This window comes from Salminus brasiliensis, chromosome 3, assembly GCF_030463535.1.
Source record: "Salminus brasiliensis chromosome 3, fSalBra1.hap2, whole genome shotgun sequence".
In the NCBI taxonomy this organism is placed as follows: domain Eukaryota; kingdom Metazoa; phylum Chordata; class Actinopteri; order Characiformes; family Bryconidae; genus Salminus; species Salminus brasiliensis.
The window spans coordinates 4,576,313-4,587,089 of NC_132880.1; the positions used below are offsets into that span (position 1 = coordinate 4,576,313).

At 42.3% G+C, this 10,777-nt stretch overlaps 1 protein-coding gene across 1 annotated transcript; it reads right to left on the bottom strand.

Annotated features, from left to right (window-relative positions):
* Positions 1-513: 513 nt before the first annotated feature.
* gipc1 (GIPC PDZ domain containing family, member 1) lies at positions 514-8,560 on the bottom strand. The gene is made up of 7 exons (XM_072675221.1): positions 8,363-8,560; positions 6,645-7,104; positions 6,379-6,564; positions 6,087-6,267; positions 5,720-5,829; positions 4,852-4,933; positions 514-4,717 (listed from the first exon to the last, which is right to left on the bottom strand). The coding sequence occupies exons 2-7, from the start codon at positions 6,942-6,944 to the stop codon at positions 4,566-4,568; spliced, it is 1,011 nt and encodes a 336-aa protein (XP_072531322.1). The 5' UTR covers positions 6,945-7,104; positions 8,363-8,560; the 3' UTR covers positions 514-4,565.
* Positions 8,561-10,777: the final 2,217 nt, after the last annotated feature.

The following is a 10,777-nucleotide window of genomic DNA, read 5'->3' on the forward strand; positions in this document are numbered from 1 at the left end:
TTTTTTTGTTTAAATAATCTGTGCCATGTGATCTAATAACCAGAATTATAATGCTGTATCCACGACACACTGGGTATACCAGTGTACCAGGGCTCTGTTCACACCTAGGGGGGAAAAAGCGTTTTGCCTGTTAATTCACTTTCAAAAGCAACTACTAGAACAATCTTTTAATAATAAAAAAAAAACAATAATTTGACCCCAAAAAACAAACATCTAACAAACTCAGATTTTACAGAATGGTGTTTTTTGTTGTTGTTGTTTTTTTAAAACTTTACAATAAGGATCAGCTGAGGATCTTAACCAGCACCTGACCCGCAAAACTCAACCCAAACAATTCTAGGAGTTCAAACTACCCTCACTGATGTGATTCAGCAGGAGGAAAACAAGCCCAGTGTTTCCAAGAACTGCCGTAAGAAAACACAAACACGAGCGCACCTTATCATCCCCAAAGGAACAAAACATGCAGACCAGATCGATAAAACAAAACAAAAAGAAAAGAAGTTACAACTCAAGTCGCAGTGCTTTGTTCATTTTAATGATGCTGAGAAATCTGTGCAATGAGTAACAACTGAGTAAACAATATTCCTGCCCTGACGACACGACTGACGACAGAAGACTCTGAATCATGATTCTTATTGCAATTTAACGGAAGTTCAAGACCTCAGAACAGTGGAGCACTGAAACCATCAAAAACAAAAAAAAAAAAACAAGACAGTGTCAAGTGGAACAGCTTCTACTAGCTTTTCATAAGAACAGGTTTTAGGCTAGAATACATCCAAACAAGCACTGAAGGAAGGAAAAGCAAATCAATCAATCAATCAATCAATCAATCAATCAACAGCAGACCTGGTTTCTTTTTCTCATTGTAAAAAGCAACAACGAAAACATTTAGAAGTAAAAAACAAAAAAAGGAAAGAAAGTAAAACGAAATCTGATTCCGACATTAAAACAAGATTAGCCAGAAAGAGAATCACAGCTCGACACTAAATAAAAAAAAAAACACTTTCATGTGAAACGCATCTGGTTCAGACCGTGTTCTTGTCAATAGACCAGTGCCTGGAAAGTCACCTATTCTCTAAACTTCATTACAAACCCATCCCATCCCACCCCACCCCCACCAAACATGTCCCATATGCACAAACATTTAGCTACGCTTGCGTAACTGTAACATCACCCACCCTACATGCTTAAAAACACGCTGCTTCAAAGGGTTCTCTGAGCGTAGCCACAGAAGATCCACTTTTGCTTCCATGAAGAACCAATTACATCAACTTTACGTCAAGTGAAGGTTCCTTGAACCTTAGGAAGATTCAATCAAAGGTAGCTCTTTTATGGTTTTGCTCAAACATCCCTTTGCAACACATCAATTTTTTAAGATTTGAGAGTGTCCAACACTGTAATACGACATATACGAGATCCCAAGGCCAGGGAGTTCGGCCTCAACTCTGTCTAGTGTGTCAAAGCTGCGTTGAGGACGACGCCTCTGAAATCCGTGCGTTCAAGGCCCTGTTCCAGTTTGATATTCAAATCAGACCTTCCGGATTTCTTCTTCTTCTTCGTCTTCAGTGCTGAAAGCCGGACATGATGCAACAGCTGGAATACTGCTTGTAATGTTCTATGAATACTGCTTTAATACTGATCTCATAGAAAACCGTTTTCAGAAGTTTGGCATTAGGCTGCAGTTCACCAAAGATCTGGCAGATGTAACAGATAATAGAAGACGTAGTGTTGCCACCTTTCTCGAATTCATTCACTTCCTGCGCCACGTTAAAGGAATAGTCAAGGATTTGTCAACCTTTTCTGCACCCGTCACTTTAGGGTTTGGACCATCAATTCTCTGGAATTCCCTGGGCTGCACCAACTATTTTACATCATCGGTAAAGATGAGAATGGGGGGAAAAAACTGCTGAGAAAATTGTTGACAAAGTATCGGACAGTACAGCTGCGGCCAGATGTTTACATACACTCAGGATGGATTAGTTAAAAGGTCTTGGCCAGGTCAGCTTTTGGTAGCCATCAACTTAGCTTCTACAAGCAGAATTCTGGTTGGATATTTGACCACTTTTCTTCGTACAACTGGTAGAGCTCAGGTCAACGTGCTGGCATCCTGGCACGGATGGGACTTTTAAGCACGATCAACGATTTATTATTTTTTTTGACAGAATTGAGGTCAGGACTTTGGGAAGGCCAATCCAAAAGTTTAACGTTAGCTTGTTTTTTCCACTTGAGAACCATCTGGTGCTGAATTAGCTGACCACTGACGGCTACTGTCATAGTCATAGTTTTGGTGGGTTTTCCATTCCGTTACTGTGTACAGGGAACGTGTTGAGGTTCTGTCCACTGGTGATCAATGCAGCAGGTAGAGATTAGGTTGAGAAACACTGGAATATTCCCTGGAAAGGCCATTTACAAAAAAAATACAAATAAAAAAAGTTAACAGTGCAGTCGCTATTACTCAGTTTACAGCCTTCAACACTGGCTATTTTAAACCAAATCACCTTCCATCCACATCTAAGACCCCGTTTAGACCTGCTCACTTCATACGAGTAGTATCTGGATTGTATCCTGATCCAGTTTAAGCCACATGCGTTTACACTGGGTAGTCAAACACATCTCTGGTTAGCCCGACTGAAATCCGATCTCGGTGTGGTGCGTAATGTGCGCTCATTACGCTGGATTTTTAATGGTGTTTCAGTTGTACTGGAAAGGGTTTTGGTTGTGGAATGCATCTTGGGAGAGATGGATACGTTTACACTGCTGCATCATGCGTCTCAGATCAGACCACCTCCTGAAGCGGTTAGAGTGATCGGATCTGTATCTGGTTTAAATGAGTCTTGGGTGCGTTTACACTTGCAGTTTAATGTGGTTTGGCCTCATAATCATGAGGCCATGAAGTGACCAGGTGTAAACAGGGGCTAGGGCCCTTGCTTCCATTTGTCCCACACGCTCATACTGATTAGCCAGTCTGTCCAGACCCTTCATTCGTTCTTGTTTGAGAGGAAAGGAGTGACAGACTGCTGGAATTTCCATTTTTCCAAAACAATGGATTAAAATGCCATTTTAAGCAGAAACTCGTCTGAACATTTAAGACTGTCAGTGTGTAGAAACCCTTCTCTGGAATTTGGAGAAGACAATGCTCAAATGATGCGTAGGAGCGTGTGGTATGAACGGATGCATGCCGCCGATCATTGAAAAGGAAAAAAAAGGGAAAAAAAAGAAAGGCAATTTGGTTATAAACCATCACTGAGGCTTCATTCCTTCATATAAAACAATATAAGGACAATATAAAGAATATAAAATATGACAGTACATGCTATAGAAGGAGTCATTGTAGTGTAACATCTCATAAAGTGGTTCAGAACTGCACTGTGAATGCACGGGCCAGAGCAGCAGCAGCAGCAGCAGCAGACAGTGTATGCTGACCAGCGGGTGTGTTTGTGTGCGGTTCTACACTGTGTTGTGCTGGCTGTGCTTTAGGGCTGCACAATATACACATTATATGGACAACAGTACTGGGACACCTACTTTTTTGATCGTTTTCTCTAAAAATCAAGGATATACAGTTACTTTTGTTGGAGTAGCTGTCTCGACTGTCCAGGGAAGAAGGTGGTGGAAATAGGGGGCAACTTAAAGTGGCTGAATGCATTCATTAGAAGGGGTGTCCACAAACATTTGGACAGATAGTGTATGTACTGAGGGAAAAAAAGGATATTGGCATTGTTCCACAATTCCTATGTAAAACTTAACACTGGATGGTCCCAATTTATCAACCGCTTACAACAGCCCCAGCCTCACAATATATCGCTTTACACGATATACAGCTATTGTTACTCAGCAGTGTTGCAAAGATATTGCAAAAAAGACCCAGAAAATGACTACTAGGAGCATCATGACTGACCCAGGTGTGTTTCTGGGGGTGTAGAAAATCGAAACATGGAATTCGGTCCATATTGCGCAGGCCTACCGTGCATCACAGTGCAGTTCATACAGCGCAACAGTGCAACACAGTGCAAAGTGAAGCTCACAGTTTGTAAAGAGTCTCAGGGATGACTTAGTGAATCCACGGTCCCGATACGTCTCCCAAAGGTACCCGAGACCTGACGAAAGGTGCTGAGAACCCACTTAGGATTTTCTGCTAGTGGTACAATGGAGAGACTTTTCATAGCAATTATCAAATGCAATTAGTGTCAGAAGTTCGGTGAAGTACAAACGCTCACGGTTGTATTCCACATTAGTGTAACTTAGGGGCCAGCTTAACAGCAACAGCATTAGGGTAAAGAGGGTAAAAGACTGGAGTTTAGAGGAAAGTGGAATTTAAAGTTTTGCATACAATTTGCATAAAAAAAAAAAAAAAAACAAACAAACAAAGAACTAAAAACTCTCCCAGAGTACACTCCCGATACAGACAGCTGAAGTATTCCGGTTCGTAAAACTCAAAATAATAAACAGACACTATACGGGTGCTATAGTGTTTTGCAGTAGCGCTGTGATTGGTGGCTGTGCCACCGCCTTTACACGCCTCCGCCTGGACCCCCATTTAACTCCGCCGTCTCCCATCTCTAGCACTACACCCGACCGACCTTCGCATCGCCGATGGCACCCCACACGTCAAATACAAATTCATCCGGGAAGGCAAAGTCACCGAGCGTCTCGTCCAAGGCCTCGGCGAACTCATCCGGGTTCTTCTTGTCTTTCCCCAACTCCACCATCGTAGCAGCTGAGGACGAGAGAAAACAAAACAGACTCAGTCATAAAAGAATAAAGAATAATAATAATAATAATAATAATAAGACATTAATAAATACACCTAGAAGAAGAAACAGCTCAATGAAAGTGATCAGTGTGACCTACCAAGCTCGCTATCTCTTATACCCATATAGCTCTCCAGCAGATCGTCCACCTTCTCAATTGCCTTTTCTTCAAATGCTGAAGGCTGAAAAGCAAAATGACGATTGATGATTTTAAACATACAGAAATTCATTTAATCACAGTTCACATACATGTCCAAATGTTTGTGGACACCCCTTCTAATGAATGCTTTCAGCTACTGTAAGGCTACAGCTACAGCTCGTCTAGCCCCTGTAGAGAAATATTGCCAATAGAATAGGACTCTCTGGAGCGGATAAACATGAAGCTACTGGCACCATACTGCCTAATATTAGCCAGGCGTGGGCTATAGAGGAGTATAAAGCCCCCCAGCATTGAGCTGTAGAGCAGTGGAAGAACTGTGTTCTCTGAAATGATGGTTGGTGCTCCATCCAGTACTTCTGGGATGGGTTGGGGAGTTGGGAAGGAGCTGAAGACCTTCTTTTAATACTCCTGATTTCAGAAGAAACAATAACTGAGCAGGTGTTCAAATACTTTTATCCATATAGTGACCTTAAATATAACTACAGCTAAAATAATCACATTTACAAACGCAGTTAATACTTCAGACTGACAGAAGACAGGTCTGGGGGTTAAGTTTAGCACTGCATGCCTGAATCAAAATTTGTCTCGAGCCACATCAAGCATCAAGCTCTCCTATACACTCGTTTACCTGTTTTCTTGACGCTGTATAACATACTGCCATCTATAAATATAGGCCTTTCAGCAGCTGCTACTACTGTATGTAACGTATGCTTCAGGCACCAAACAGGTCTTGCTTGATGGACTACATTTGGTATATGGGAAAGGTCGTCGTTCTCAGTCATGCTATTACTTTAACCTGCACACGTACCAGTTCCTCGACTGTTGCTGGTCCTTTGGACCTCAGGCGTAGTGTTCCTCTGCCAGTGCCCAGCTGAACCCCTGACCCGGACCGGCCTCCGGTCCTCTGACTGATCATATCTGAGACAGAACAATATCACAAGACTTAAACGACTGCTTATGGGCTCAGCCCACTTTGATTAGCTATCTGCAAACCATTACGGAAACAGTCAAAGTCAATAGTCAAAGCTGTAATACAGATGATATTATTTACTTGTACAGTAAATATGAATGAAATAATAAGAGCTGGTGCAAGAAAAGGGTTCCCACATCCCATAACAGCCCAAACTGGAGCAAAAAAATGGTTGATTGATTAACAATGTGTCAAAGACACATACCGAAGGCCTTCAAAGGCTCCACCAGCTTCAGGACAAAGTTCTTCCCCCTGGGCAACTCCTTGAGCATCTTGGCAACCTCGTAGTGTCGGCAGCCGATAAGTATTTGTCCATTGATCGACTCAATCATGTCTCCAACGTTTATGACCTGGATTTGATGGATGATACTGCCCTCCCTGATTCTCTGCAAAGGAAACGGTTATTTTTAGCACATCCTGGCTTCCTTTTGGTCTTATCGGTTGGAGCTTTTCTAAGCATTCTTTTGTTCCCTCACAAAAGACGTGTTTCGTCTTACCTTAATAAACGCGTAGCCAGCTCCATTGTCAGTGATTGTTAGTCCAAGAGCATCCTCCCCCTTGAACACTTCTACCTCTTTCCTCTGGCCCTTCACATGAGCAAAAATAAAGTCCTCCAGTCCGATCTGGCCACCCAGCAGTTTGTCCATGTCCACCTTGTGAGTGTTTAGTGTGCAAAACATGACCTAAAAAGGAGACGAAGCAGAGAGATGAGGAGTCTATTAAAAATATAAGCAGCCCCTAACGAACACGGCATGGTCCTCACCTCTGCTGGAGGGATCCCAAACGCTTCCCCGATCTTGGCATATAGCTCACGGACGTTGCTGAAGCCTTCGATGCGTCCTGTGGGGCTGCCGTGTGCCAGCTGGGTGTGGAAAATCAGGCGAGGCCGGAGGTTAGTAGGTGGTGGCGGCAGGCCTTCCTGTGTCGCGCCCTCAGCGAGCCCGACCCCACTGCCGTCAAGCCCATCCAGTCCAGACACGTTGAGGCCGGCACGGATGGGTTCCGCCTCCTCGTTTTCCACTAGCGGAGACGCCTTCTTCCTTCGCCCCAGTCCAAGCGGCATTTTGGATGCTTCGCTGGCGTTTAATGCTTAACGGGATGGAAGTGCGGGCGCAGCTTTGCGTCAGTGGGGTCAATAAGTTTTCCAAGAGTTTTCCAGCCGGTCTCGAAGCAACTGTAATGCCTGTTCAAGGTTCAAGCCATTTAAATGGAAGTGTACAGACCTAGAAATTCAAACAGTACATAAATTATAAACATGACAGAGATAATTACTATTTAAAAATAATAATAATAATAATGTAACCAACATATAAATATTAAAATATTTTTAATAGAATCATTTTAAACACACATCTGATTCATCTGGTGGCCCAGTTTCCCATACTAAAACCTGACCTACACATACAAATGTTTGTGGACATCCCTTCTAATGAACGCATTCAGACATTTTAAGCGGCATCCATTGCTGACGTCGATGTGCAAATGCACACAGAGATACAGCTTGTCTAGTCCCTGTAGAGAGGTACTGCCAATAGAATAGGAACCTATTGGCACCATGCTGCCTAACGCCTGGGCTGGACTAGAGGGGTATAAAGCGGTGGGGTGGTGACCATCCAACATCCTGACCTCACTAATGCTGAATGCAATGAAATCCTCACAGCAATGCTTCAAAATCTAGCAGAAAGCCTTCTTTTCTGGACGGCAGAGACAGTTACTCCAAAAGCAGGATAAGCTTTTTTGTAATATGCTTAATTTTGAAGGGAACAATGAATGAGCAGGTGTCCCAATACTTTTGTCTATCAGAATATGTTGATATTTCAGCTGTGTGTATATATATATATGTTTAATATTTGAAAGTGACATATTAAAATATATGTAAGATATAAGATAATTTCATATATTTAAAATCTGTATATTTCCATATATTACATTTCTGTGTGGGCCCCATTTCTCTGCACACGCTACCAGCTACCTACTTTTCTGTCTTTCAGTTGTTTTTCTTAAATAAAAAATGATTTTACTGACAAAATAAATCTTTATCGATCTAGCAAAAATTAATAAACTAATTAATTTAAGCAGGAAACTAGTCATTTAGCCAGTTAGCCTTGTTTACCAGCGGTGAAGTAAGGAAATCCGCTCCAGGCTTTTGCTCCGACCGCCGGTCCAGCTCCGCTGCAGCAGCGCTGCCCGGGCAGTGGGCACAAAATCCCGGATCCTGGAATTCCACTTTCTGGATCTGGATCTGGATTCCGCAACCATTGATGTTTACAGCAGTCTAACGGTACATTACAAGTCTCCTACCAACTTAGACGCCTTGCCTAGACTAACCCCTGACAGCCAGACGGTTTAATGCCTCCACCAGAGCCACTGACAAGACCTACAGCGGTCTAGCTAGCTGGCTGGCTAACTAACGTTAGCTCGCTAATTAGCCTGCCACCCTCCACCCGGCGTCAGCAAGGAGCTCAGCCCGCAGACACTCACCCGATTAACGGCCGTTCCCTGCCTCGACGTGGCGCTCACACGGGCGGAACCCAGGGGGGACAGGAGGGTCTCTCCTCTTCACAGCGAGATGGTTCAGCTAGAAGGTGCTGGAGGAGGATGCGAGGATGATCTGCTGGAATGCTCAGAGCGGTCTTCTTCTCCTTGGCTTCACACCGAGCAGTAAGAAGAGCGCTGCTGCCATCTAGTCCCTGACCAGGTCTTCAGCCACTGAGCTGGACCCGCTGGACGACCTCCCTGAGGCCACAGGCCTGTTAGGACTGCTCTGTGGTGAGGGGTCTTTGCCTGCTGGAAGGGTTTTGTGCAGTATGTGATATAAATATATGAGAAAATACAGCATGGAAAATCCCCAGAATAATTATAATGGCAAAATAATGCATTTGTTGGTGTTTTTTTGATGTAGAAATTATATATAAATATAAATATAAATATGTGACTTTGGTCAGGGAGAAAAATACCCTGCAGTTTTAGACCACCATTAAAAGCTTGGCTTCACAATGAACCTCCAGAAAAAAGAGCTGTGGTTTACAGCACTGCAGCGGCTCCCAGGAGCCACCTAGCATAGCATAGCATAGTACAGTGTAGCTTTGTTTATATATATATATATATATATATATATATATATATATAAAATTAAAGGCCAATTAATGGCTATCAGCATGACCCGAATTCGCCTTAGTTGCGCTGTAACAAAAATATTATGATTCATTTTTTGCAATGATTCATGAGTCTTAATCATTGTTGCAATCAAATCCTCACAGCAATGCTCCAAAATCTAGTAGAAAGTCCTCCTGAACAGCAGAGACAGTTTTTTAGCATAAATGGGGAAACAATGAATGAGCTGGTGTCCGAATACTTTTGTCCATATAGCGTATATGACAATATATATCATGTTGTTAAATATCTGTGTGACACATATCAGTAAATGTTGTTATATGTAAGGGTCCTCTCTGGTTTACAGCACCGCAGCGGCTCCCAGGAGCCATGTAGCATAGCAGAGCGTGGCATTGGCTTTAGCTTTCTCACTAATGGCACAAGAAAAGCCACGATCACAAGAAATCGAGATTCATCAGACCAGGCCAGGTTTACAACTGTACAGTGTTGGTGAGCCTGTGCCACTGCAGCCTCTGCTCTCTGTTCCTGGCGGACAGAGGTGGATCGTCATGTGTTCTTCGGCAGTCGTAAGGGCCGTTTACCTCCATGCTCTGATGAAAAAGCTGCATCTGGAAGTGAGCTTCATGACTGCTAAGCCTGTTGCATGAACTTTGAACCGGTTTCTGCGAGCTGTAATCCTCCTGCCTTACACTCATAATTCCTTACCCACCAAGACGCCCTGCAGATGCCCTGCAGACAACCTGCATATATATATATATATTGCTGCTGTCTAGTGAAAACCATGTATCTCCATTTTTGTCAGTTTTTAGTTTTCTGGGTTGATGTCCATTCAAAGTTAAGAGCATTTGATATGGGGAAAGTATTAAAGAGTGGGTTGGGTAAATGGCTTTCTAAAATCAGCGGGGAAAATTGGGCAAAATGATTTTATTTTTAAATATATGAATAAAAAGTAGGTACTGAGTAAATCTGTTACCCCCAGGTCAAATTACATGGGTTATTGATTCATAAATAAGTTTCTGTTCTCTATAATGAATCCGTTTATGCACATTTAAAAGCAGAATTACTGTTTAGTTGGTTTAACATTCTAAAAATATGAAAAACGAGATATAAAATATTTATGTTTTTAAACATTATATTCAGTAAATAAATAAATATTTTATGCTAAAATTTGTTCAATTGTACATTTCTAATGTATTTTTATTTATTTTCAATTGTCAAATTTAGCTTAAGACTGTACATCTACAGAATTATTGATCTACATATATTCAATGTCTTCAAAAGATGTAAAAGTCACCATTTTGGAGATACGTGTTTTTTTTACTGGACATCGATGATGTATACACACACATGTAGTTGTGTTTTCTTTATTTTATTGTCACAAATATGCAAATCTAGTATATCTAATCTGTGTCTGATTATTTTCAACTGGATCGGAAAACAAACACTTTGTGCTTGAATCAGACGTTCCATCAAAACAGATGTAAAAAAGTCCAACACGTCGACACAGAATGGAAAATGGACACAAGGTAATTACACAAATACGTAATTCAGAAAACAGTAAAACAGCAATACAGTAATACAGTAATAACTCTGGAACTGTAAGCGTGAATCCGGTTGTCCGGGAGTGACCGGGAGTGACCAGGAGTGACCAGGAGTGACCGGGAGTGACCGCTCGCCTTTACATGTAAACGCTTTGCTCACATTCCTGGAAAATGCCTCAGTCTACTGTATAAACACTAAAGACCCGCAAATGTAAACAGGTCTCCACAGCCGTCTGCCAGC